General features: G+C 49.4%; 2 protein-coding genes across 5 annotated transcripts; one reads left to right on the top strand and one right to left on the bottom strand.

The window, feature by feature from the left end:
• Nucleotides 1–3,094: 3,094 nt before the first annotated feature.
• On the top strand, nt 3,095–14,502 carry ITFG2 (integrin alpha FG-GAP repeat containing 2). 4 transcript variants are annotated; one of them, XM_087442905.1, is made up of 12 exons: nt 3,095–3,280; nt 8,253–8,348; nt 8,972–9,013; nt 9,188–9,359; nt 10,367–10,506; nt 10,969–11,117; nt 11,500–11,597; nt 11,786–11,839; nt 11,950–12,041; nt 12,201–12,318; nt 13,141–13,314; nt 13,408–14,502. In XM_087442905.1, exons 1-12 carry the CDS (start codon nt 3,185–3,187, stop codon nt 13,509–13,511), a joined length of 1,335 nt encoding a protein of 444 aa, XP_087299031.1. In that variant the 5' UTR covers nt 3,095–3,184; the 3' UTR covers nt 13,512–14,502. The 4 variants fall into 4 exon arrangements, with proteins under 4 accessions (XP_087299031.1, XP_087299032.1, XP_087299034.1 ...); XM_087442907.1 differs by having other exon boundaries at nt 3,229–3,280; nt 9,157–9,359; XM_087442906.1 differs by lacking the exon at nt 8,253–8,348.
• A 1,611-nt stretch (nt 14,503–16,113) lies between these two features.
• On the bottom strand, nt 16,114–23,260 carry NRIP2 (nuclear receptor interacting protein 2). Its single transcript, XM_014793983.2, has 6 exons — nt 23,054–23,260; nt 18,930–19,082; nt 17,645–17,727; nt 16,859–16,980; nt 16,547–16,599; nt 16,114–16,214 (listed from the first exon to the last, which is right to left on the bottom strand). The coding sequence occupies exons 1-6, from the start codon at nt 23,243–23,245 to the stop codon at nt 16,122–16,124; spliced, it is 696 nt and encodes a 231-aa protein (XP_014649469.2). The 5' UTR covers nt 23,246–23,260; the 3' UTR covers nt 16,114–16,121.
• Nucleotides 23,261–27,793: the final 4,533 nt, after the last annotated feature.

The raw sequence follows: 27,793 nt of genomic DNA, 5'->3' as shown, positions 1-27,793 counted from the left end.
CTTAACACCTCCTCCCATCCTCTCCCATAGCAGGTTTCTAATGAAACTACTGTTTGGCTGGTTTGTAAAGAATACGCCACCCACACAACTGTATCCATGTCATCTCACCAGGAAGATGGCCTGGTTAGGCAGTTCTGAGGAGTAAGCCAAAACCTATGCTGAAAGAGGGCTTGGCTTAAACAAGACCAGCTCTAGATAGTGCCAGTGGAGACCCACCAACCATCCCACTAGAAAGGGCCAAGAACAGGGGTGTTCCTTGTGGAGCCAGGGATCTGTCCACAGGGTTCTGCAATGCCAATCCTGTGTTCCCTTTACTGTGCACGTAACATTCAATGCAGTTAAAGTAACTGATGTGAGGTGGGGAGAGGCATAGAAACGGAAAGACTTGGGCTGGCCCCGTGGCTTAGCAGTTAAGTGCGCACACTCCGCTGCTGGCGGCCTGGGTTCCGATCCCGGGCGCGCACCGACACACCACTTCTCCGGCCATGCTGAGGCCGCGTCCCACATACAGCAACTAGAAGGATGTGCAGCTATGACATACAACTATCTAATGGGGCTTTGGGGGAAAAATAAATACATACATAATTATAAAAAAAAAAGAAATGGAAAGACTTGATTCATGCCATATTTCTTGGAGACCTATCCTTCCTCCCTTTCTAACTTTTTTTGGCTCTCTTAACAAAAGCCAAAATGCATGGTATCCAAGTTGTGATCATAATGACATGAGCTTCACGGCAATCACAGAACAAACAAACACAGGCACCTCATGGCACAGAAAGGTCAAGAACAAGAAGCACAAGTGATGAGGAAGATAAAACTAAGGCATTGTGGAGTGCTGGGTCAGGGTATGACTTCAGAGAACTGGGTCAGGCCAGGGCACTTGGTGACAGCAGCAGGGTGATCTTCAACTCTTTTGTCCTTAGTTATTTATTAATTTATTTATTTTACAATTTCTTTCAAAGGGCTGGAAAAAGAAAACAATGGAGAAATAATACAGTGAAAAGAAACAATTCAAAACTATTTAACTTTACATTAAGAGGTAAACATTTTGGGCCAGCCCCGTGGCTTAGTGGTTAAGTGCGCGCACTCCGCTGCTGGCGGCCCGGGTTCAGATCCCGGGCGCGCACTGACGCACCGCTTCTCCGGCCATGCTGAGGCCGCGTCCCACATACAGCAACTAGAAGGACGTGCAGCTATGACATACAACTATCTACTGGGACTTTGGGGGAAAAAATAAATAAATAAAATTATTTAAAAAAAAGAGGTAAACATTTTAAAATTGGCTTTTGTTTTTCCACTCCTTGAAATCTAATATGAAGCTTAGGATTTGAGCTAGGGTGAGAGAAAAGAGATGTGGTGGAACAGGATGAGGTAGCATGCAACCCCTCCGTAAAGGAGACAACGTATTTAAAGCACCAGGTACACCTGTGTGACCCAGAGCCTTTGAATGGACCTGGCCAACCCCACAGTACACCACCAGAAACGGAAAGTTGAAGGTATCGGCAGTCCCCAGTATTTGTCTAAACTGCCTCCTGTTTGCTGTTCTGACCTGCTATTCCTTGTTCTCATCTTAACTGGCCATCAGATCCATTGGGACCTCGAGGACAAGATGTCCCACCCCCCTCTCTCACTCCCAGGCAAAAAGATCCTGCCCTCCAGCACCTTCTCCCATTACGTTTAGAAAGCAGGACCAGCCCTTGGTCCAACATTCCCAGGTGAGGTGGACATCCTTATTTTCACAGTGTTGACTCCTGAAAGACCAATGTGTAAATCAGCCTGGGCCTGCAGACCTAAACCTTAGAATGCATGGAGCAGCTGCAGAATTTCACAAATAATACTTTTTTTTTTTTTGGTGAGGAAGATCAGCCCTGAGCTAACATCCATGCCAATCCTCCTCTTTTTGCTGAGGAAGACTTGCCCTGGGCTAACACCATGCCCATCTTCCTCCACTTTATATGGGACACCACCATAGCATGGCCTGACAAGCAGTGCATTGGTACGCACCGGCGCCAGGCGGGGCCGCCAGCAGCAGAGCGCCTGCACTTAACCGCTATGCCATGGGGCTGGCCCCTCACAAATAATACTTTTGATGCCCTGATTGCTGAGACGCCCCAAAGAAAGGCTGGACTCATTCAACATGGGAAGTTTCCCTAAGAGGCCAGCCATGACGGTGATGTCCCATTTACACTACAGATAAGGCCACTGAGAGAAGGAGGCAAGAGCTTTGTGCAGGGGGCCACAGGGCAGAGCAGGTCCAGAATTTCAGTAACCCTGACTTCTAACCTGAGGACTTGCCTAGGAACCATGGCAGTACATGATAGAAAGGACATAGTGGTTGGGATCAAATAATCCTGGTTTGAGTCCCACCTCTGCCACTTTCTGCCTTGTTACTTAATCTTGCTGAACCTGTTTTCCTCATCCAAAAAACTGGAATAATAATACAAGCTCACAGCGTTGTTGTGCTAATTACATGAGATAATATATGTGAAACGTGCTTTGCGGCAACTGGTTCTCAAACTCCTGGTCACAAAGCGCACACACCGTAAAAAAATATCTTTTTTACATGATAAGCCAGTATATACACATATAAATATATACAATTGAAACAAAGGTTTCACAAAAACAATACTTACCTTACTACTCAACAGTCACTGGTATTTTCTATACTATTCTGTTTCATTTTTTTACAGGCTGGTTCAATTCACTACATTGTTTTCACGAGCCCTAATGGGTAGCTACATAGTTGTTTAAAAAAACACTGTTGGAAACCATACAACTGTCAGTCATTACGATTATTATGATTCTCAGGGACAGTCTGATGGCTGGGAATCTTCATTCCCAGGGTAACAAAGGAAGAGGTCGAGGTTATTAGGTCAAGCCCTAGGGGCCCTGTTGCCAAGGGAACAGCTCGCTCCCATCAGGGTTGGTCTAGCCCTCGCTCCAGCCCTCCGCAGAAAAGGAGTGGCCCGCGCCCCTGTCACTCATGTCAGTAGCGGGCACGCCCGCCCACGCCCAGAGGGCTCGGAAGACCCGCCTCCTCTCGGGTTAAGCGAGGAAGGCCGGGATTGGGGGCTCGGGTGTTGACGTAACTTTCCGCTTTGAGTGGCCTTCCGCTCGGCGGCTGTGGGGAGGGGCTCGGGGGACATTTAGCGGAGCTCCCGGTCCCTAAGCCCTTGGAAGTGCAATGAAGTCGGTGAGCTACGTGCAGCGCGTGGCCCTGGAATTCAGCGGGAGCCTCTTCCCACACGCCATCTGCCTCGGAGACGTGGATAACGACACGGTCAGTGCATGCGCACCACGAGAGACGAGACGCAGCAGTCCGCGCGGGCCCGGGGCGGGGCCGGGAAGTGAGGCGGCCGCCCGGGGCGTGCGGCGTGGACGCCGCGCATGCGCGGGGGCTGGCGTGGTGGTGGTGGGGGGGATTCGGGGAGAACTTGATAACAGCTGAAGTCTCTGGACGTTGTGCCTGCGTTGGTCAGGTGCCCTGGTCTGGTATTCTTCTAGGCTGATGGATAAGTGGTCCTGTAACCAATTCAGTGACTTCTCGCAGTCGGAGCCTAGTCAACTCGGGTGGCCACATTTCCTGGTTCACTCTATCGTTATGCTTCCTCCCGGGCCATCACCTCTCAAAGCACTTGACGTTTTAGAGCCTCAGAATAGGCTTCAGACGCACCTCTGCTGCTCTCACGCTCGGCCCCTTGCGCGAGCACGCGTTGCTCTGCTTCTCTGCCTTGCCTCCCGACTGTGGGCTCTGAGCTCCTCCGGCCGGGGCAACAGATGCCCCCACCACCCCAATCCTAACGAAGTCGTGTTTCCGTAGTGCCTGCTCCGAAGTGCGCGCGGGTGTGTGCCCATTTTAAAGCGCTACACCTTGGTTGACTTAGGAAAGCAGTTTCCATCTGCCTTTTCTTCCCTCAGCGGTCGTTGCCTTCCTCGTCGTTTAAATGAATGAATACAGGTAGAGCAGGTAGAGCCCTGCCCGGCGCACTGTTAGCGCTCAGTGAGTGCTGGTGGCGTCGTTGTTAGTATTTGATTCTATTTTTCTGCAAATATTTATTGAACTGCCCATTCTGTGCCAAGGACTCTGCCACTTTCTGGGAATTCAAAAATGAACAAGACAGTCCCAGCCCTCAGGTAGCTCATAATCAGGTGGGGTGATGGTTACCAGAATGACAAAATGGAATGAGGTGCATTGATTAAAATATGTAAAGGGTCCTGGGGTGGAGCATCAAAGGGAATGAGGGCTGTTGATGGTCTGAGGCCCTCTTTTCTTCCAGACTTTTTTTCATTCATTATCTCTATTTCATATTGTTAATACAAAGCACCTTATTCCCCTCCTTTCATATCCTCTGCCCCACCTCCCTGACTGTTCTGTGCTCTTTTCCCTGGAAAAAACCAAGGCTAAAACATTCTTCTCTTCCCCAACTCCTGCCCCTCAGCCTCCTTTGTGCTGTGGTGGAGAAGCTATTTTATGAGGCCTCTTTTGCTCAACCCCCTACTCTCTCTAGGGAGAAAAAAGTTATTCTCATAAATTTGTGTTACGTTTTCTGGGCTTTCACATTTCTTCATATGCCAAGCAGTACAATTTTATGAGATAATCAAGGGAGGCATTTTTAAATAGTAAATTAACAAAATGACTTTATTTATTTATTTATTTATTTATTTTCAAGGAAGATCAGCCCTGAGCTAACATCCATGCCAATCCTTCTCTTTTTTTTTTTTGCTGAGGAAGACTGGCTCTGAGCTAAGATCTATTGCCAGTCCTCCTCCTTTTTTTCCCCAAAGCCCCAGCAGATAGTTGTATGTCATAGTTGCACATCCTTCTAGTTGCTGTATGTGGGACGCGGCCTCAGCATGGCGGGAAAAGCGGTGCGTCGGTCTGCACCTGGGATCTGAACCCGGGCCGCCAGTAGCGGAGCGCTTGCACTTAACCGCTAAGCCACGGGGCCGGCCCACAAAATGACTTTAGATGTGCATTATTTTCCATTTTATCTGATTATCTTTGTTTAAAAGAAACATACGTGCCTTTTTTCATAGCTTCATAACCCCAGGTCTTTTGGAAATTGTACTTTTCTAAGTGAATTGCACTATTACACACTCAGTTCTACAATATTAGGTACATTATACTATCTTTTTTTTTTTAACCTGAGTTGTAAGCTCCATTTCTGTAAGCTCCATAATGATAGGAATTTTTTATCTCTTTTTTCACTGCTGTATTCCCAACACTTATAATAGTGCTTGGCACATGGTAGGCACGCAATAAATGTTTATTGAATAAATGAGGATTATTATGAAAAGCAAATGTGATGATATGTCTCAAAGCAATTTGAAGGGCTTTGTCTGTTATTGATAAATATAACTGAGAGAAGAGCAGGCAGTTGAGATAGCTGGCTGGTGATCAGGTGTGGTGCACTCAGCCTGCATGTGCGTGGACAGAAATTTTGTTATTCATTTCCCAGGCCAGCATTTGGCGATTTGAGGCAGGAAAAATATTTATTTCTTCCTATTAAACCATTAGCCTAAAGTTCTTTGAAACTATTTGATTTCCTGCTAAGTCAGAGGGAGAAACCAGCAATAGAATCCACACCCTCTAGGGCTGCCCAGCGAAGCCTGGCTAAACCAGGGGAGAGGAAGTCTCTAGAAGGCTGAAGCGGATCACAGAAAGATCTCGCCTCCCTTCTGCTTCAGCATTTCTGACCAATAGTGTACTCTCCAGCTGGACTTCTTTAGTGTCACTGAGTAGCCTCCAGAGGCCAGACCCAGGATCAACCATAGAGAAGCAGACCTGCTGGGAAGCATTATAACTGCTGGAGAGCAGATGGGCTACCCTGGAACTGACCTCCTCCAGGACGCCTGCCATTGCCGCACTCTCTGCTTGGCTGAGTCACGTCTACTTGCTCACTGCACTCACCGCACTGTTTATGATTTTATTCCTGTGTCTGTGCCGCTGTCAAACCATGAGGTCCTGAGGCCAGCCCTGCGGCTGAGTGGTTAAGTGCGCGCGCTGGGCTACTGGCGGCCCAGGTTTGTATCCCGGGCGCTCATCGACGCACCGCTTCTCCGGCCATGCTGAGGTGGCGTCCCACAGGCAGCACCTAGAAGGATATGCAACTATGACATACAACTATCTACTGGGGCTTTGGGGAGAAAAAAAGGAGGAGGACTGGCAATAGATGTTAGCTCAGAGCCAGTCTTCCTCAGCAAAAAGAGGAGGATTAGCATGGATGTTAGCTCAGGGCTGATCTTCCTCACAAAAAAAAAAAATTTAAAACCGTGAGGTCCTTCTCTGTACCCTAACTGGTTGTCCAGCTTTACCTGAAAACTCAAGGGCTGACTGATTTTTCTTTGTTTCTTAAAAAAAAATTTTTTTTGTTATTTTTCTATTAAGTAAACATTTATTGAGGGCCTGCTATGGACTATGGCATTGTTGAATGAATGTATTAAAAAAACAAGAATGGGGCTGGCCCCGTGGCTTAGTGGTTAAGTGTGCGCGCTCCGCTGCCGGCGGCCCGGGTTCGGATCCCGGGTGCGCACCGACGTACCACTCCTCCGGCCATGCTGAGGCCACGTCCCACATACAGCAACTAGAAGGATGTGCAGCTATGACAGACAACTATCTACTGGGGCTTTGGGGGAAAAATAAAAAAAATAAAAAAATAAAAAAAAAAAAAGAATGGATTGTATGAAAGATGCTAAGATCCCTAGCCTTGGAGGCGTTTAACTAGACGCTGAAAACGACCTGGTTTTAGTGCGCACTATATGCCAGTCACTGTTCTAAATGCTCTCCTCTGTTAGCTCAATTCTCGCAGCAACCTTATGAGGTAGATACTCTTATGATCCTCGTTTTATAGATGAAAAAATTTAGGCACAGAGAGCTGGATTCAAATCCAGGCACCTGCACTCTGAACCTCTGCTATGCTGCCTCTCCCACGTGTGTCTGCAGAAGTCCTCCTGGGCAGCCGTAATTGAAATACCAGGTATGGAGGGTTTAACGTAAATAAGCTTGTATGATCTAATAGTCCCACCAGAAACTCCCATAACTATTAAAAAATAATAAATCTAAGATTCACATCAAGTAAATCATTATTAATAAATCCCAGTTCATTTCTAACTTTTCCTTACTGTTGATCTATTATGTCTTTGTTGCCTTTAGTATTAAATCTCTTGAGAATCTAATATTCACTCTATTTTGAGACCAGGAAGGGGGTGTTGGATGTCCCCCTAGGGGAAATCATGAAGCTATTTGTGGAAATGGGGTTTGGAGCCACCGCGTTGTCATCATTAGCCCCTGGAAAGGGTAGCCAGCCTTTGGGGATCCCCGGGGAAATGGAGTACCCAGATATAAATAGTGGAGAAAAGGCTCCATGCAGGGAGCCTCCCCTCCTGAGAGCTTAGCCACCAGTTGAGGGCACCAGAGGCCCAGAGCATGGATGCTGTCCCCTCCGGCACCTCCATCCCCTCCATCCCCTGTATGTTCATTCATACACACCAAGATCAAAAGGTCTTGCTAGCGGAAGGGGGGTCCCCAGAGCTGACATTGGCTTTTTTTTTTTTTTTGGAGGAAGATTGGCCCTGAGCTAACATCTGTTGCCAATCTTCCTCCTTTTTTCCTCCCCAAAGCCCCAGTAGATAGTTGTATGTCATAGTTGTACATCCTTCTAGTTGCTTTATGTGGGACACTGCCTCAGCATGGCTTGACGGGCGGTGCGTAGGTCTGCGGCCAGGATCTGAACCGGCGAGCCCCGGGCAGCCGAAGCGGAACACGCGAACTTAACCACCACGTCAGCGGGCCAGCCCCTGACATTGCCTTTTTATTTAGTCCCTGATTAAGTACAAGGTCTGAAGTTAAATTCTCCAAAAGTTAAATATTTGGGGTTGTTTTCAAAACGTGTCCCATTTGTAATGGACAAATTAGAAGAGCCAAAGTGAGGTATGTGGGGCATTGAGCTGTTCAGATGTCAGACTCTTTGGGATGAATCATAGATTGCCCCATTCTTCTAACCTCCCCTGACCCCAGTACACACACACACACACACACATGCACGCACACACACACACACACACACAACCCTAAACAGAAATAAAGAAACCCTGGGAAACCATGGCTGTGTTGGTTGCAAAAGATTTTTAATAAAGTTGATGAAGATACAAGTCAAGGTCTTGTGATTTGCCCAGGATGGGCCCAGCAGAGAGGAGCTTGCATAGCTTCAGCAGGATCCCATCCTAAAACTCCCTTCTCTCTCCGTTTGAAGTTAAATGAACTGGTGGTGGGAGACACAAGTGGAAAGCTGTCTGTGTATAAGAATGATGACAGCCGGCCATGGCTCACCTGTTCCTGCCAGGGAATGGTCAGTATGCAACTCCCTGGGGCTCCAGTGGGGAAGGAGGGACCCTTGTGTCCAGGGACTGGCAAGAGTGAGTCCCACACAGGAGCTCACCAGTGTGTCCTGACTCACCAGCTACTCTACTTAGCCCAGCGACTGGTCCTCGGTGCATTTGATTCAGACGGGGAAGCCCCCAGGCAGTGCTCCCCCATCTGTTACACACACACACACACACACACACACACACACACTCACAAAGCGGGGTTGTTTTTTATTTTATGTTGGGGAGTGACTCCCTTAGTACTTTTTATGGAAACTGCCTAGTTGGTCTGATCTTATAAAGTATAGTAGAAAATAGGGGCAATAATTTGAATAAATCTAGAAATATGCTGGTCTGGCTATATTAGATATAGAGTTTTTGTTTGTTTTTTTCGGCCCAGATTGTCTTAACTACTTCAGGTCTTGATGTTGCTGTCTGGGTAAACTGAACCTATAGCATAATAACTCAATTACTGCAGACTATCAATGTAGGTCACGTGGCACAAGTTTTCAGTGAATGATGGTAATTAGAAAACCCGCTCCCTCACAGAGATTAGGGAGCACTGGGTTTCCTCACTGTCTCCCTGAGCCTCTTTCTTCTTTTGCAGCTGACCTGCGTTGGGGTTGGAGATGTATGTAATAAAGGAAAGGTAAGGACTCTTGGGACTTGGGTATAACTCCAACGCCTTACGTTGATCCCTGTCTCAAGGTGGAAATCAGTTGAGAGTTAAAGGCTTCAACCTTGACCTCTGTGCTCTGGCAGTCAGGCTTGTGCCCACACTTCTCTCCCCAGTCCCTCTCTCCTGTACCTCTGTCTCTCCCAGAACCTCGTGGTGGCAGTGAGTGCTGAAGGCTGGTTTCACTTGTGTGACCTGACGCCTGCCAAGGCCCTGGATGCTTCTGGGCACCACGAAACACTAATGGGAGAGGAGCAGCGTCCTGTCTTCAAGCAGCACATCCCTGCCAACACCAAGGTCATGCTGATCAGCGACATCGGTGGGCATGGCTGTCTTTGCGGGCAGCTGGGGGAATAGGAGTCAATGAGTAATGGAGCAGATCCCAAGGGACTGGCTGAAGGGCAGGGCGGGGGGAGTCAGGATTCATCTGTGCGTTTGTTATGCACCTACTATCGAGTTACTGACCTCCTACAATAATTCTAGGCACTGAGATCATAATAATGAATAACGCAGACGAAAATCGCTGCCCTCTTGGCCGTTTACTAGAAAAGGACAGAAAATAAAGAATATAAATATTGTAAGAAAATTAAACAGTATATTAGAAGATAGTAAGTGCCATGGGGAAAATAAATCACAGAAAGGAGCTAGAGAATGTCGAGGTAGAGGGAGCAGTTCTAATTTTATTTATTTATTTATTTTTTCACCCAAAGCCCCAGTAGATAGTTGTATGTCATAGCTGCACATCCTTCTAGTTGCTATATGTGGTACACGGCCTCAGCATGGCCAGAGAAGCGGTGCGAGGGTGCGCGCCCAGGATCCAAAACCGGGCCGCCAGCAGCGGAGTGCGCGCACTTAACCGCTAAGCCACAGGGCCGGCCGAGGGAGCAGTTCTAAATGGAGTTCTCAGGAAAGTCCTTGCTGAGAAGGTGACATTTGATCAACAGTTGAAGATGGCGAGGGAGTAAGCCGTGCAGATACAGGGCTGATATTTGGGCCAGAAGCTGTCTTGAAGGTGGTGGTTGGTATGTGGAATGAATCAGGTCCCTCAAGTTGTGCGTCTGAGAGAAGAAGTAGGAGGGAAGAAGTGATGAGACCTGTAGAGCAGATGGGTGGGTGCAGTGTTCTAAGTACAAGGAAGGCAGGGGTGCAGGTCCCAGGCTCAGAGTGTGTGAGGTGGCTCGCACATCAGATTGGGCCTGAAGTCACACTGGGTAAAGGTGCCAGCGGTGGTGATGTTAGCAGAGGAGTGGGGAGGGGATGCTTGTAGGATTCAAGCTGATGAGTTCAGATTCGGCTCCAAACTTGTCTTATGATCTGAATCCACAGATGGAGATGGATGTTGCGAGCTGCTGGTAGGTTACACAGACCGTGTGGTGCGGGCTTTCCGCTGGGAAGATCTGGGCGAGGGCACAGAGCATCTGACAGGGCAGCTGGTGTCCCTCAAGAAGTGGATGCTGGAGGGTCAGGTGAGAGGCTGCATGTGGGGACCCTGGAGCCCAGGGAGCCGGGAGGAAGGCCTCCTGGAGGGGGTTCTGGGAGAACAGTCGTGGGCCAGGGTACAGGGTAGGAAGGAGGGAAAATCATCTTATTGAGAGAGATCTAAAGAAGGTAATTTCAAATTAGGGGAGATTGCTGATAATAGGCAAAGAGGAAGGAACACCGGGCTAAGGATCGGGAGTGTGAAGGTGGGTGTGACGTGTCTGTATCAGGGCTGGACCCAGTTGAGGCATGCATGGTGGAAAGCAGGCCGGTGTGGAGAGGATGGCCCCAGGCAGGAGCCTTGTGAACTCCAGAATTCTCCCTCCGCTGCTACCCTCGAAGTCTGAGGGACTGTTTCTCGGGCCCCTGACCCGCCTCTCTCCCCTGTTGTCTGCAGGGCCCCACTTCCTTCTCTCTCCAGCCCCCTAAGCCCCTGTTCCCTGGTGTAGGTGGACAGTCTCTCGGTGACTCCAGGGCCCCAGGGTGTTCCTGAACTGATGGTGTCTCAGCCAGGCTGTGCTTATGCAGTTCTACTGTGTACCTGGAACAAGGACACTGGGCACCCCCCTACCTCTGACGGGGCCCCGGAGGGCAGTAGGTAAGGGATACAGGCCTGCGGATGGTATGGGGTGCGTGAAAGTGAGCTGGGCTCCTGGGTGCACATGGCATGGAAGGGTCAGAAGTTGGCAGAGCTGCTTTAGCTAGGTCCGGCACAAATGCCTTTGCCCCATTAAGGAAGATTATTTGGGGCCCCGGGGAATCCTGGCTTTAACCTTGTAGCACCTGGAAGAGGTTCTAAGACTCGAACCAGGCAGCCCCATCCCCCTCTTTCCTGCTTGCCGCATGGGCCAGATGGGGTCAGTGATAGGTTTCCAAGCTGATTCACATCCTGAAAACTCTTACAGAGATGGGGCCACAAAGGTCCCAAAGAACTGAGCCCATTTGGTCTCCCACTTAGCCTCCCGCCCTCCTGCCCACAGGGAGACCCCGGCTGCCCGTGATGTTGTGCTGCACCAGACGTCCGGTCGCATCCATAACAAGAATGTCTCCACTCACCTCGTTGGAAACATCAAACGAGGTGAAGGTGGGGTGGGGGCGAGGGAGGAGCTAAGGGCAAATGTCGGTTCTGGGAGAGAGGAGACGCAGGGCTGTACCTCGTTTTTAGTCCCGTCCCTTCCTGCCTGTCCTTGGCCGCGCCTCACCCCATATGCTCTGATCTCACCTCATGCTTCATGTTCTCTCCTGGGCCTTTCACCCCTACCGCAGGCCACAACCCTGAGAGTGGTGGCTCTGGCCTCTTTGCCCTCTGCACCCTGGATGGTGAGTTCCCCGGGTTGGCTACGGGCCAGTGCCAGGGTGGGAGGTTGTATGCCTGTGGGGTCTGCTCAGAGCTCCTGTTCCACCCACCCCTGGCCTGCCCGCTGCTGCAGGGACGCTGAAGCTTATGGAGGAAGCAGACAAGTTGTTGTGGTCAGTACAGGTGGATCACCAGCTTTTTGCCCTAGAGAAATTGGATATCACGGTGAGTGGAAAGCCCGGTGGAGAGGAACATTCTTACCTTCTTCACATGGAGAGATGAGGTTTAAATCAGGCCATTCTCACTTCATAATTAACTCTGAACCTTTGTCTTAAGTCTCGCTTTAGACAGGTCTAAGTCAGTCCTTGTCTCTGCCTTTTTCAGGGCAATGGGCATGAGGAGGTAGTTGCCTGTGCCTGGGATGGACAGACGTATATCATTGATCACAACCGCACTGTTGTCCGCTTCCAGGTGGATGAGAATATCCGAGCCTTCTGTGCAGGTGGGACCCCGCCCCATGGCCCCTCTCCAACCACACTTGTCTGCCTCTCGTTTCCACTCTCAATGCATTCCCTACTGTACATCTTCATAAACAAATGTATTCTTTGGCTCTTTTGTTAGAGGATAGCACTGAACTGCCATCTTTACAGTTTTAAATAAGAGAAAATAAAAGATAGTGAAGTCTCCATCTCTGACTGTTTTAAAGAATGGGATGAGTTCTTATCGTCTATCTGTCTCGGATGTGTGAAGACATCAGAAATTTCTTTCCCATCTGACTATGTCACAACTGTGTGGAGAACATTCTCCCAGGGCATCCTTATTAGTTCTAAATTGGGGACCTTGAAAACCACCACAAACTCTTTTGGGTGATGTGGGGATATCTTTGGTTACTGAAATGATAGAAGTTGAGCAGTGCTTTGGCATACAGACTCCGGTGACCTGAAAGGTTGATATGCATTTGAAGAGGGATTGCTGCCTACGAGAAGCCTTAGTTTCTGATCACGTTTTGCTGATCTGTCCCTCAGACTAACAAGACTCTCCCTCATTACTTCAGGGCTATCCCTAAGATGGGAAGATCAACAAATAGCACCTTTTTGGATGCTATTCTGACTAGCAGAATGTGTGGAATAGGCCAGATATTTTACTGTTTTACCTATTTTACTGAGTTCCCAACAGAGAAGAAATAGAAAGAGGGCCTTTAGTTTTCTGCTGACGTCTGTGGGAGGGTCAGAACTGCTGACTCTGATGCTCACTCTTGTTCTCCGCCCTGCCACCACTGGGACTGAAACTTCTTGCCCTTTGTCTCACCACCCACACCTCCCAGGCCTGTATGCCTGCAAAGAGGGCCGCAACAGCCCCTGCCTGGTGTATGTCACGTTCAACCAGAAGATCTATGTGTACTGGGAGGTGCAGCTGGAACGGATGGAGTCTACCAATCTGCTGAAACTGCTGGAGGCTGAGCCAGAGTACCGGAGCCTGCTGCAGGAGCTGGGCGTGGGTGAGTCCCAGGAAAGCCATGGGGCTGGAGAATCCCGGTGGCCCAGCTGCCCAGGAGATCCACAGCCTCTTACCAGCCCTTTCTTGCCCTCAGATCCTGACGACCTCCCAGCCACCCGTGCCCTGCTTCACCAAACCCTCTACCATCCAGACCAGCCACCACAGTCTGCTCCCCCTGCCCTCCAGGATCCCACCTAGCTGGACTTGCCCTCTTAGCTGAAGACGGGTCCTTCTGAACCTCCCCACCCCCCAAGGTATCCGTGGCATTGGCAGGATAGGGAATACACATTACAGACGAGCATGGAAGGATGGTGGCAACCCTAGGGTGGCTGTGAACTCTAGACCTTATGGTCTTTTTGGTGAGAGAAGAGACAAGTTGACTCTCTGCCCGTTTTCTTGTGTACCGCACCCATCACAGCAGCAGGGTCGTAGGACCCCGACCTTATTCCGCATCGTCTGGGACTGCCCCCGCCCTAGACCTCCCCTCTCTTGTTCTGTGGAAAACAGACTTGTTTGTGAGGAGGGAGTACAAATCTTTTGCACGGCCCCAACACTTGTAAGGAAAGCAGGCTCTGGAGCCAGTGGAGTAATGAGGTAAGGCTCCACGCCGCGCAAGCTCTGTCTTCCATGGCACAGCTCCGAGTCGTTGACATTAGTAACTGTTACAGGAATGACAGACTATTTGTTTTGTTTTTGAAGGATCTTTCAGGACGTGTTAGTCTGGTCTTACTGTGTTCCCAGCAACCCTGAGATAATTTTTCTCTGTTTAACAAAAGAAACTGGGCCAGCACTTTCACATTTTGCCGTGTTCTTGCAGTATTGTGCAGCTTCGTAGGCTTCGCCCCCATTTCCCCTAAAAACACCTTATTGTCTATAAGACAGTAGACATTTAAAATCTGATGCAGGTTTATGATCCAGACCACAATCAGAATTATATCTTGGCCATTTATTTCTGTTCTGCTCTTGATTGTGTGTGCTATAAATCAGTGTTTTTCAAATTGTAGGCTGCAATCTTTTGGTGGCTCGTGGTCAGTATTTTTAGAATAAATGAAGTAGAATAGCATAGAATAGAATGGAAAATACCAGAGTATATTGCTCACAGTATAGGGAAGTACTGTTTTGTTATAATTGTATGTGTATGTGCGTATGTGTATTCTGAGTGCAGTGTAAAATATATTTCTTGCTATGAGTTGTGTTCAAAGGAGTTTGAAAGCCATTGCTCTCAATTGACCCCAGCCAGATGGATCAGCCCGGGAAAGGTCCACGTTCACATTTCCTTTCTGTTAGGGATTAAGGGCAGAGTTATCATTCAGTCTCTGATGGGCATGGAGGAAGACCCGAGGAGGACATCAGCATAGAGAGACAGGTATTTATTCAAATGGAGAAGCAGGTGAGCTGAGGGCCTGCTGTCGGGCTGGGGTCTGCAAGTACAGAAGCGGCAGGAGGTGGAGGGAAGGCCCAGGGGACCTAGGAAAGCAGAGGTCACGGAGCGGGGGACCAGGGCACTATTACACGTGAGATAGTGAGCCCCTCTCCTCCCCTTTTGAGGGCAGGGGACTCAGCTGAGAAAGCCAAGGCCAGCTGTCACGCAGCAGCTCCTTGCATCCTGGTCCTCTGATCTACCTCAGGCTCAAGATTTTGTTTCCAGCCCAAGGGTCCTCATTCCCTAGTTCAGGCTGTTTATACCACTATCTTCCTCTACCCCTGATCCATGATTGAAGAGACTCAGACCAGCCAGAAAGACACTCAGGGGTCTGGCTCCTTAAGGTTTGGGTTCCTGTCTTCAGAATGCAGTCAGCAGAGCCTCCTTGTGTCTTTGCTTTGGCTCAGAGCCTGGCAGGGGAGAGAGAGCCACTGATTCCAAGACAAAACAAGCTCAAGCTCAGGAGGCCAGAGATGAGGAGTGGGAAGAAGGTCTGATGAGGTGGATAGTTCTAGAAATAAGGAGTACTGGTCAGGTTACGTCTGAGTACTGACAACACCACCATCCTGTCCACCTTGTGGGGGTGGTTCTCTCCAGGGCTCTTCCACACACACCGTCAAGGTTCAGGGCCCAGTAGGTGAAAAGCAAGTGGAGAAGGATAAATATCTGGAGGAATGTTAGAGGGATAGCCAAGGTTTTGCACAGGGTAATCAAATAATAACTGGCTTCAGGCATGTGCATCCCCAGAAAGGGTAACTGAAAGAGCTCCCAGCCCTGTGAGCTGCACATTCCTCTACTAACTCACCTTCCTTGCTGTGTTAAAATATGCTGTTTACTATATCTTCCCCCATTCAGCTGTGAGCAGATGTGTGCAGAATCAGAATGGCAGGCACTGGCCGGGCCAGGGACCCAGGTTGGGGAGGTTGGCAGTCTGGTTGAGGGAGATGACAGGCCCCAGAAGGTGAGGGAAGAGACGTGGGAGTAAGGGCAGTCGACGGTGTTTGGGGTGGAGTCGGGGGACTGGTGGAGGACAGCAGTAGCTGCAGCCTTGACTCAGGCTGGTGCCTACCGTGCCGAGGGCCCAGCCTGGAATCCCGCTTTGCTGATGTCCTTTTCTGCAGTCCTGACTTGCTTTTGCTCAACTTGCGGGGGGATAAGAGAGAACAGGGAAACCGGAACCCCAAGGTTGTGGGCTCTCCCTCGTGAAAACTCCCCTGGAGGATGGGGCAGTTGCTGAGAAGCAGAGAGGAATGTGGCCTACTGAGGGAAACGGGACAGCGGGGCCAGAGTGGTGATAAAAGGAACAGACAGTAGTCCCCAGCTACAGCTCTAGTAATGCCCCCAAACCCCACACAGCTCTTCCCCCAGGGACTGACTGGGACCAGTCACTGGCCAGGCTCTTGGTACCAGGGCAGGAAGGGCAGCTCTGGGAAGGGGGCCTTCAGCCGCAGCACTCCGTGCTCCAGGTCGATACAGCTCTGCGGGGTGTGGAGGGGACTGTGAGCTCACTGCAGCAGGTCCCTCTCTCCCAGCCCACTCTTTTGTGTTCCCTCCCACTTCCCACAGCTCCCCCTTGCTCCTTGCTCTTCCCCATTTCCATTCACCTGGACCCTTCAGGGAGGAAACCAGTTCTCCATATTTTTCACTTGTGGGCAAATAAGGAACCTCTAGGAAAGCAAAGGGGAGATTGTACATCTCCAGGTCCTTCTCATCAGAACTGACCCCTGCTTCCACACTGGTGCCTCCTGCCTCCTTTCCCAGCCCTTGGATCAGGCCCAAGTATGAGTGCAATGGCTAGCATCCTCCTTACCTTGAGAGAAAGCAGAGTCTGCAGTCCAAGAGAGAATTCAGGACTCTCAACGTCTGCAGGAATCATTTGAAAACAGAAGAGGCTAGAGGGTCCCCGGTTGTCACTGCTGCCCTCCTGTCAACACTCGCCCCTTCTCTGCCCGCTCCACCCCCAGGTCTGAGAATATTGCCATAGGGATTGGGGACAGTCAGAACATCTTTGGGGATACCTTCTCTGGTGCTGGCAGAGGCTGGAAGTCTCTGCTTTTGCCCCACCCAGGAGAGGAAGGTAAAAGAAGTGAGAAGCTGGACTGTTGATGAAGGGAGGACTTACCCACCACCTGGGCCTCGCACACCACTGTCTCCTGGCCCAGCTGTAGCTCCAGCTGCTCCACCTGGGTTGGGGGCCCAGGTGCCAGGGCTCCCCCTGGGGCTTTTAGGACCCTCTTCCCTAACCTGTGGTTGGGAAGCAAGGGTTATGGCCACCATAGCCCCCACCCCACCCCATTAGTCAGCTAACATCCCCCCACACCACACTTCGGGTTCTCAGCCAATCCCTGGCCCCACATGGGTTCTAAATCCTTGTCTCCTCTGCCAGAGCCCCTACCAGCTCTTTGTTAAAGAACAGCTTTATTGAGGGGCCGGCCCCGTGGCTTAGCGGTTAAGTGCGCGCGCTCCGCTACTGGCAGCCCGGGTTCGGATCCCAGGCGCGCACCGACACGCCGCTTGTCCGGCCATGCTGAGGCCCTGTCCCACATACAGCAACTAGAAGGATGTGTAACCATGACATACAACTATCTACTGGGGCTTTGGGGGAAAAAAAAAGGAGGAGGATTGGCAATAGATGTTAGCTCAGAGCTGGTCTTCCTCAGCAAAAAGAGGAGGATTAGCACGGATGTTAGCTCAGGGCTGATCTTCCTCACACACCACACACAAAAAAAGAACAGCTTTATTGAGATAAAGTTCATATACCGTCAAAGTCACCCTTTGAAATGTGCAGTTCAGTGGTTTTTAGTATAGTCACAGAGTTATGCAACCATCACTCCTATCTAATTTCAGACTATTTTCATCGCTCCCAAAAGAAGCCCCATCCCCCACCCCTCTTCGGCCACACTCTTACCCCAGGCGGCTGAGGCATCCGGTGGAAACCTGATTGTGGCGGGTGCCTGTGTCCACGGCCACCCTCAGCTCCTGGTCCTGGCACTGAGAAGGAGGGTTGTGGGGTTCACTGAGTCCTCGGGAGAATGGGTTGGGGTTGACCCTGTACCTTTCCCAACCCTTTGATGGTTCCCTTTCAGAAATGAGTGAAGGGAAGAAATGGAGTGATTTTTATGGGACTCATGCAATTGGGGCAAAAGTGGCTCAGATAAAGGAATCAAAAAAGGAGGTAGAGCTGCACGTGGTGAGTCCGTATGTTTGGGAACGATTTGACCAGAAATGGAAATCTGTTCATTTAGAAGGATTCTTGGAGGCTAAGGTCTTCCCCATTGGAGAAATCTAGTTAGGAATAAAGGAAGGATGAGAAGACCAGGACACCTTGTTAGGAAATTCGGATGTGGATAACTGAGAGGTTCACCACTGGAAGCAAAGACAAGTGCACTTTCTTTTGGATACACACAGATGTTTTGTTTTACACTTAGATATCACAAATGCATTTAGCTCTCTCATTCCAAACATTTATTGAACATCTACGCATAGATGTGTTGCTGGAAGGTACAGCAATGGATGCTGTTCCTTTGAAGTCTAAGGGGAGTGAAATGTAACTACTGTATAGTGGAAAGTTTTAAGGTCTATGAAGGATTGTGAGTAAAGTGCCTTAGACGTTGAGAGGGAGGAAAGGTATTTCTTACTGGGGAAATCAGAAAAGGTTTCAAGAAGGAGGTAACATTTGAGGCCTTAAAAGGTTGTAGAATGTGGACATAGAATGGTTGGAGAACAGGAAGAGGAAATACTGAGCAAAGACAGTGGCAGAAGAGCAGTGGGTGTTTATTGGGAACAGTTCAATGTTGGTTAGATGGTTAAATGGTCCTAGAGATGACGAGGCCGTCACTTTGGAACAATGAGCCTTTTCCAGGAGGGTTGCATTATCCATACATGCACACACCATTCATATATGTAGAGCACACTGAACAGCATTTACACATTTAAGTGCATATTCACATTTAAAGATTATACTTTGATAAAGGAAAGGGAGCAATGGTGGTGACCGATGGAATTGCACAGAGGGAAGATGGGTGAGGCAGAGAGAAGGAAGATAGCGGATCCCATTTTTAGGTCCAGGCTTGGGGGAAAGATGCTGTTTCTCTCTCTCCTTCCCTCACCACCCAGAGCAGAAAGGAGAGTGGGTGAAGTGAGCCAGTCACAGGTAGGATTAATGAAAGTCAGTGCCCTTGGAGGCCTCTCACCTTGCAGTTGACCAGAAGAGCTGGAATCTCTGTCTTGCTCATCTGCCTCCTGCTCTCCTGGCCATGAGTCGGGGCCTGCACCAGGGGAGACTCCACCTGAAGCCGACTCTGGTTTCCCTCCACCAGACGTCTTTGGATCACGCTGTGCGGCTGCTGGCTCCGTCACAAAACAGTGAAGGTAGGCAGATCTGAACCAAGTATCCAGGCTGCTCAGTTCCCCCACCTTAGGTATCCCAGGATATTCTCCCCAACCCCACTCCAGCCCTGAGTCTCACGGGAATAAGAAAGGGGCAGGAGCTTACTCAAGGGTCCCAGCAGTCAGATCATTATAGCAGCGTGAACCAGTATTAAATCATGCCATTTTTCTGGGACCCCAATAGATTGCTCAGCGATGAAGAAATAGGAAGAGGAGAATGGTCCATTCTAGGTTAGACTGACCTATTGGCTGACGGGACATTTCAGGAACTAGTATTATGCTTGGGAGAAATTCTGTCTCAAGTCTACAATACATTTTTGGGGGGACATTTTTTTGCCCCCCTCTGACCTTATCCTTCAGTGGGTTGCAGATCCCAGGGTTGATGGTGTGATGAAAAGAAGTCAAAGTAACAAAAAAGTCAAAATCTTCAAAACCAGGATACTGGGAGTCGTCCTTGAACTCTCCTTCACCTGGAACCACCCCACCCTGTCCAACTCTTCCTAAGTGCTACCGATTTTGCCTCCTGTATTTGTAGTCCATCCCTCCTTTTTTTTTTTAAAGATTTTATTTATTTTATTTTTTGCCCCCAAAGCCCCAGTAGATAGTTGTATGCCATAGCTGCACACCCTTCTAGTTGCTGTATGTGGGACTCGGCCTCAGGATGGACAGAGAAGTGGTGCCTCGATGCGCACCCGGGATCCAAACCCGGGCCGCCAGCATCGCAGCGCGCGCACTTAACCACCAAGCCACAGGGCCGGCCCCATCCCTCCTTTCTATTCCTGCCTTTATTGAGGCCTCCCCACAGCTCTCCTGGCTCCCGGGAATTCCTCCCTGAGTTCATAACAACCTGCCTCCAAGTACTCTTGCCTCTCAAATAGACCTACTCGAAGCCAACGATTATCCAAAACTCTTGCTACTCAAAGTGTGGTCCTCACATCAGTAGCTTTAACATCACTTGGAAGGCTCTTAGAAATGCAGAATCGTGACATACTGAATCAGAAGCCAAGATGCCCAGATGATTCGTGTGCATGTTAAAGTTTGACAAGCACCACCAAAGTAAAACATAAAACTAACCATGTTACTCTCCTGTTTAAAATCCATCAAAGCCCTCCCCTACTGCTTACATGGTAGAGCCCAAGCTTTTTTTTTTTTTTTTTTTTGTGAGAAAGATCAGCCCTGAGCTAACATCCATGCCACTCCTCTTTTTTTGCTGAGCAAGACTGGCCCTGAGCTAACATCTATTGCCAATCCTCCTCCTTTTTTCCTTTTTCTCCCCAAAGCCCCAGTAGATGGTTGTATGTCATAGTTGCACATCCTTCTAGTTGCTGCACGTGGGACACGACCTCAGCATGGCTGGATAAGCGGTACATCTGTGTGCGCCCGGGATCTGAACCCTGGGCCACCAGTAGCGGAGCGCGCGCACTTAACTGCTAAGCCACGGGGCCGGCCCCAAGCCCAAGCTTTTTAAAGTGACAGCCCAGATGACCTGGCTACTGCCTGAGTCTTCAGCCTCATCTCCCCATCTCCAAATGTCCGCCCCAGCGGGCCTGCTTAGACTGCTTGTACCGGGCTGTTTTTCACCTCCATGCCTTTGCTGCTGCCTGCTCCTCTTCCTGAAGCTCCTCTTTCTCACTCTTCTCTAGGCCAGGCTGGATGACTAGCTCAACACACTTTGTTCAGGAACTACTCTATTCGGGAGAGAAGTTTTTATCTTAAGTGTGGGATTCTATGTGCATTCCATAATTAGAGCAGGGTTTACCTCCTCCAGGAAGCCCTCTCTGACCTCTAAGTACTCTTCCCTCCACACACAGGCTGGGGCGGCATCCCATCTCTTAGCTCCCTTTGTCATGCTTCTCACAGATGTTATTTGTGGATTTCACTCCCCCAATAGCCTGGAGAGCCCTTGGGGTCAGGTGTGTACCTCACTCATCTTTATATCTCAAGGCTTAGCTCAGAATATAGTAAGCACTCAATGCTTGCTGAAGACTGACTATTCCTCCAGGCTCTGCACATGCTTCTCCACCTGCCCTCTCTCCTTGGGAGCCTGGGATTGTTTTTCTACCCTTGGCTTAATGCGGCCCTCGGGGCTGCTCCCACCACAAGGCTGCCAGCAGGAGACAGCTCTGGGAAAAGGGCAGTGAGCTCTGGGACTGGCCGGAAACAGGGCTCTGCAGTTCCCAGCTCCCCTCCCACCTTTCCCACGGTGGATGCAGGCTTCAGGCTCCCTACCGCTGTGTGGTTTGCTCCAGAACTATCCCAGGGAAGGAGGCAATGAGGTCCTTCCAGCTGTTGTGTCTTCACTCCTAAAGCCACACAAGGGAACTGCTTGAGATCAATTCGGGAGGGGGTCCTGAGGCAGAAGGGAGAGGTGAAAAGCCCAGGACTTTCTCATCAGAAAGCTGGACCTGCCACTCTGGGATGGCAGTTTTAATAGAGCATCTTCTCCAGGGCCAGATCTATGTAGGATGGTCCCCAAAGGGGAGAAGCTATAAGGTCCTAGCCACTGGGAGCCAAAGAAACTGCTTCCCTGTTCCATCCCTGTTTCTCAGCTGTGCTTGCTGTTTTTGCCAGGAAGAACAAGCCCCTGGAGGCTCTCTGAATTGAAATCTCAGTCTGGTCACTTTTCCTCTTTGGGGACTGCTGAGATGGAGTTAGGGGATTGCCTGGCCTCTGGGCTGGGTTCCTGGAGGGGAACATTTGGCTGCGAGGAATGTGGAAAGGTAGGACTAGGTCAGGAAAGGCAGTGATGGGCCGCGTTTGCCTCCAGATTCCCAGGAAGAAGGGGCTGCAGGAATGGCTTTGTGCCTCTCAGGTTGCAAGGTACCCTCCTCTCAGACCTTCTGCCTAGGAGATGGAGAGAGAACGGAGTGCTCCCTTCTACAGAAGCCCTCCTTTCTTCTCTGAGCCAGAGCCAGACATGATTCCATGTTCTCTGGACCCTACAGATCTTACTTGCTCTCTCAGGCTGACTGGAACAATAGCTGGAGGAATGATAATAGTTAGCTTTTAGGTGGCCCCTTCTGTTATCAGGCGCTGTTCTAACTTCTTTATAGGTATCAGCTCATATAACTCTCACAACAACCCTATGAGGTAGATACTGTTAATTTTATCCTCATTTAACAGATGGAGAAACTACAACACAGAGACATAAAGTAACTTGCCCAAGTTAGTGAGTGGCGGAGCCAGGATCTGAACCCAGGCTGGGTGACTCCAAAGCTCACACTTGAACCACTGTCTCAGAGAGATGCATACATGCAGTTGACCCCTGATCCACTCACCTCCTTGTTGTCATTCCCCCAACCCCATTCCCTCTGGAGGGCAAAGCTGCTGCAAGGGGATGGAGGGAAGGAGCCTGGAAGGGCCATTGCGCCTAGGAGGGAGCAAGGAGGCACCCAAGGAGAGCATATGAATCCCTGATGGCTCTGGCAAGGACAGAGGCCTTGAATGCATTCATTCTGAAGGGAAGAGGCAAATGAATGGTCAGGCCTGGTATGAAGGGGTCTGTGGTTTAGGGAGAGGAGGGAAATCGCAACCCTAAACTGACTAGTCCTCCAGGCCCTCGCAGCCATAAATGACTGCTCCAGAAGTTTCTCGTGTCCCTGTAAGTCTCTACTCCTAAACAGTACAGCTCCTCACCACCCCCAAGGTGAGCCTTGGACTGTTTGGGGGAAGCCGAGCGATCAGAATAGGGTCCCTCCAAGCCACCAAGCCATGGGAACATCCCCAGCCAAGAGCCTGAGAAAGGTCAAGGCAAAGCCCCTCGAGTTAGTGGGACTCCTTCTCCCCCATTCTCAACAAGGGAGGGAGAGTCTGAAGGTTTAGGGTCTACACTTTAGGGTCCTCCCCCCCGCTCCTCAGGATGTGGGGAAGCAGAGAGAAAGGGCCAGGGGACTTCCATGGGGGTGGGGAGGGGAGAGGGCTGCCTCACCAAGTCCTTGGAGGTGCCGAGTCTCTTGAGGCTGTCCAGGGGGAGCAGGTCGGCTGAGTCCTTGTGCAGGAACTGGGTGGCCTGTTTGAGCCGGCGCTGCTGGCTCAGGTGGGCTCGGTCCCGAAGCTGTCCCTCCTGTCCCCTCCTACTGGTGTCTCCCTCCTCTCTCCCGGCCTCCTGCTTGGTGCTCATGGCCCCTGCGGGGCTTGATGAGTTTGTTGAGCAGAGTGGGGGCTTCTGCGTGGTCCTGCCCTCCGTCCTCACTGCCTCCTCTGTCCCCGCAGCTTCCCGCCTGTCTCCCTTCCCAGGCTGCAGCTCTCCTGACAGGAGGGTCTCAGCGGGAGGCAAAGAGGAAATAAATAAATAATGTGCAGGAGCAGCCGCGTCAGACACGAATTTCCAGAGATTGCAGTAGAGGGAGTGAGGCTCCAGCTGGAAAAACCCAGCATTAGAAGAGAGGGAGGGTTGGCTGGGCCTGCAGCTGGCAGGCTCTGCAGCGTCTCCACTTCTGGGGTCCTGGTTGGAGTGGGTGGTGGAAGGGGTGTGTGTATGTCTGTGTGAGTGCGCGAGGGCGTGTAACTATGTTGTAAACTGTCAGAGTGTCCGTGCCAGGTTGTGTGAAAGGCAGTGTGTGTCAGCGTGGGGGTGTCAGCCTGTGCACTTGGTGTGCGTGTGGGATGCAGGCGTGTGCACTCATGTGCGTGTGCCCTCCCAGTCTCCCCCGGCTGCCCCACAGCTTCACCTGGGGTTCTTTGCAGCCCAGACGGTGGGGAGCAGCCAGTACCTAGGTTCTGAACGGAGATGTGCAGCGTCCGAATGTCCTTCCCTCCCCTCCTCACCCACAGGAGAGGCTTCACCGTGCTGTGTCTCACCCTTAGTGGGCAGACGTCAGAGTCCTTAGCTCATTTACTCTGGGTTCTGGGTCCAGAGGGTGGCAAGGACAGCTCCGAATCTCCTCACAAGTAGGGCCCCAGCTTCTCCCTCTCCTTTGTGTAAGACTCCTTAGTCCTGGCTCTTTAAAAAAAAAAAAAAAAAAGTCATAATTCAAACATGCAGGAAATTATAAAAAATAACCAGTACCCTTTACTTGCCACCTTGTTTAAAAAATAAACTGTTACAAATATAGTTGAAACTCCCTGTGTACCTCTCCTCCTCCCTGGATAACATCGCCTCCTGAATTTGGTGTTTGTCATCCCCATCCTTCCCCTTATACTCATTATGCATATATATGTGTATGTATGTTATGCATATATGTGTATATGTATCCTAAGCAATATATCATTTAGTTTGACCTGTTGTATACGGATCGTTCTCTACTTACGAGGGGATTACGTCCCAATAAACTCATCATAAGTTGAAAATATCTCAAGTCAAAAATACATTTAATACACTAACCTGGGCCGGCTCCGTGGCTTAGCGGTTAAGTGCGTGCGCTCTGATGCTGGCGGCCCGGGTTCGGATCCTGGGCACGCCCCGAGGCACCACTTCTCCGTCCAACGTGAGGCCGAGTCCCACGTACAGCAACTAGAAGGATGTGAACCTATGACATACAACTATCTACTGGGGCTTTGGGGGGAAAAACTGAATAAATAAAATCTTTAAAAAAAAAAAAAAAAAAAAATACACTAACCTACTGAACATCATAGCTTACTACCTTAAATGTGCTCAGAACATTTACATTAGCCTAACAGTTGGGCAAAATCATCTAACACAGAGCCCATTTTCTAAATAGAGTGTTGAATATCTTATGAAATTTATTGACTACTGTACTGAAAGTGACAAACAGAGTGGCTCTGGGTGCAGGATGGTTGTAGGTGTATCGGTTGTTCACCCTCGTGATCCTGTGGGTAACTGGGTGCTGTGGCTGTTGCCCCTGGCCGGTGTCACAGGAGACTACGTACTGCACATCACTAGCCCAGGAAAAGATCAAAATTCAAAATTCGAAGTACAGTTTCTACTGAATGCGTATCGCTATCACAACATCATAAAGTTGAAAAATCGTTAAGTCGAACCATCCTAAATCAGGAACTGTCTGTATTCTTCTGCAACTTTCTCTTTTTTGCTCCATATTTTATTAGTGAGATTCATCCATGAGATATGTATAGCTCTAGTTAATTCACTTTAACTGCTGTATAGTATTCCACTATATGAATACATCACATTTAGGAAATTTAGGTTATTTTTCATTTTTTCTTCTTACAAACAATGCTGCTATGAACATTTTTGCATGTATCTCCTGGGGTACATGTATAAGCATTTCTCTGGAGTATATACCTAGGAATGGAATTTCTGGGGCATCAGATATAAATCTTTGCTATTTTGGCATAATGCCAGATTGCTATCCTAGGTATTTGTACCAATGTGCACTCCAGTCAGCAGTGTGTGGGGGTCCTCAGGCCTCACTTCCTCACCAACAGTCGGTATCAGACTTTTTATAGCCCTGGCTCATCTGTTATCAGATTTCTCTCTCTAGCTAGGCCCTGGGCGTACAGTGGTGAACCAGATGAAGACCCTGCTCTCCTGGAATTCACATTTTAACGAGGAAGGCAGACAATGAACAACTAAATTTATAATGTCAGGTAGTGGTAAGTGCTGAAGAAAAATAAAACAGGGTGTGAAGAGAGAGAGTGATGGGGTGGTGGGTGGGGCTGGCTTTTTTAGAGCAGATGACATTGTGCAGAGGTGAGAACAAGGTGAGGGGGAGGGCTGTGCAGATACCTGGAGGAGGGGTGCTGCAGACAGAGAACGCGGAATAGTGCAGGTAAGATGGGCTGGGCTGGGCTGGGTCAGGGCTTATGTCACCAACCATACCTCAGACAAGGGGTAGGTTTGCACCTCTCCATCCCCTCTGTCTGGCCTGGCTCCTCCTGCGAACAGCCATTCACACCAGCAAGATGACGGACTGGCCAGGGTAAAGAGCATCATCTCCTGCTGGGGAGAGAATAGGGCTACCTCGTCCACCCCAGGATGGAACCCTTTTCCTTGCTCTTCTGGGCAGTGCTCTTCCCACCTGGGTTAACAAGCCACCAAACACTGAATCTGACAGACCTGAGGGAGCCCGGGGTCCCCCTACTGAAAGAGAACAGAGAACACTGCCGAGTGGGTTCTAAGAATTGCCGGAGGGTGATGGGTCTTCGTATTTCTAGCAATGAGAAGGGCTCCAAAAGGTAGGGTTTTCTTGGCCTTCACCCTCATAGGCCCTCAGGTCTTCTAGAGAACTTTCTGCCTTTAGATAAAGCCAGACTACACCTTGTATTTGCCATTGGGTGTCAGACAGTCATTAGTAATTCTAGATATGCTGCCCAATGCAGTAGCCACTAGCCACATGTGGGTATTGAGCACTTGAGATGGGGCTAGTCTGAACTGAGATATGCTGTAAGCGTAAAATACACACTGGTTTTGAAAACAGTATGAAAAACAATATGAAATATCTCACTAAGTATTTTTACATTGATTACATTATTTTATATTGTTAATATTTTGGCTATATTGGGCTAAATAAAATACATTATAAAAATTAACTTCACCTGTTTATTTTTTTAATGTGGCAACTAAAAAATTAAAGTTACATGTATGGCTCCGTTACATTTCTCTTGGTCTGAATAGATTCACAGCTCGTTTTCTTGAACCTGACGTAATCTGTTCCAGCCTCTCTCTGCTGTATCAGGAAGTTCTTCTTTACATCTAATCTAAATCCCTGTCCTCTTGTCCAGGCCTCAGTAGAGATGGAGATGAACTGGTTCCCACCTTCCTTGTGATAACTTTTCATGCTTTTAAATATCTTGACACTTTTTAACTTTCATTCCTCAAGGCTGCATAGTGTCAGTTCTTATCTCCGATGGTGGGGATGAGGAGGAGGGCTCATGTGGCGCAGCAGAATCCTCCAGGCCAATGCCCTGCCACATAAGGCAATTCCCAGAATAGTCTTCGTAGAATGGGTTATTCAGAGCTAGACAAACAGCTTCCTTGAGCCCGTGGAGGCTTAAGGGCAGCCAGTTCTATTTCAGGCTTTCTCCTCTGGCCCTGTCAGACCTGCTGAAGACGGGAATGAAGCTGTTTTCCAGAATTCTGTCCAGCAAGGGTCCCAGGAGGGCTGGCCAGTGTTGAAATTTATCACCCTACCTCCACCCCAAAAAGGTAGATCTTCCAAAGATGACCAGGCTAGGATTTTTTATATTTGACACTAGGTTGATTTCCTCCTATTTTATGGATGGCAAAACCAAGGCACAGAAAGGTCAAGCATCTGTCTCTATTGATAAAAGCAGACTGAACAAGGGATATTGAACTCAGACAAGCTTGGTCAAGTATTCCAACTCAGTCATTTACTAACTGGGTGGCTTTGGGTAAAGTGCTTAATCTTTTTTTTTTTTTTTTGCTGGGAAAGATTTGCTCTGAGCTAACATCAGTTGCTGACCTTCCTCTCTCTCGTTTTTCTTTCCCTCTCCAAAGCCCTAGTACATAGTTGTATATTCTAGTTGTAGGTCCTTCTACTTCTATGTGAGCCACTGCCACAGCATGGCTACTGACAGATAGAAGTGTGGTTCTGCACCCAGGAACCAAACTCGGGCTGCCAAAGCGGAGCACACCAAACTTTAACCACTAGGCCATCAGGGCTGGCTCTGAATGCTTAATCTTTTGGAACGTACTTCCTCATCTGTAAAATTGAAATGACATGTAATTTGTAGAATTGCTATGAAGTTTAAATGAGAGGCAGAATAGCAGAATGGTTAAGAGCTCTCT

Source organism: Ceratotherium simum, chromosome 17 (assembly GCF_057802395.1).
Source record: "Ceratotherium simum simum isolate JZ-2026a chromosome 17, ASM5780239v1, whole genome shotgun sequence".
Classification (NCBI taxonomy): Eukaryota; Metazoa; Chordata; class Mammalia; order Perissodactyla; family Rhinocerotidae; genus Ceratotherium; species Ceratotherium simum.
This window is presented reverse-complemented; position numbering and strand designations above follow the sequence as displayed.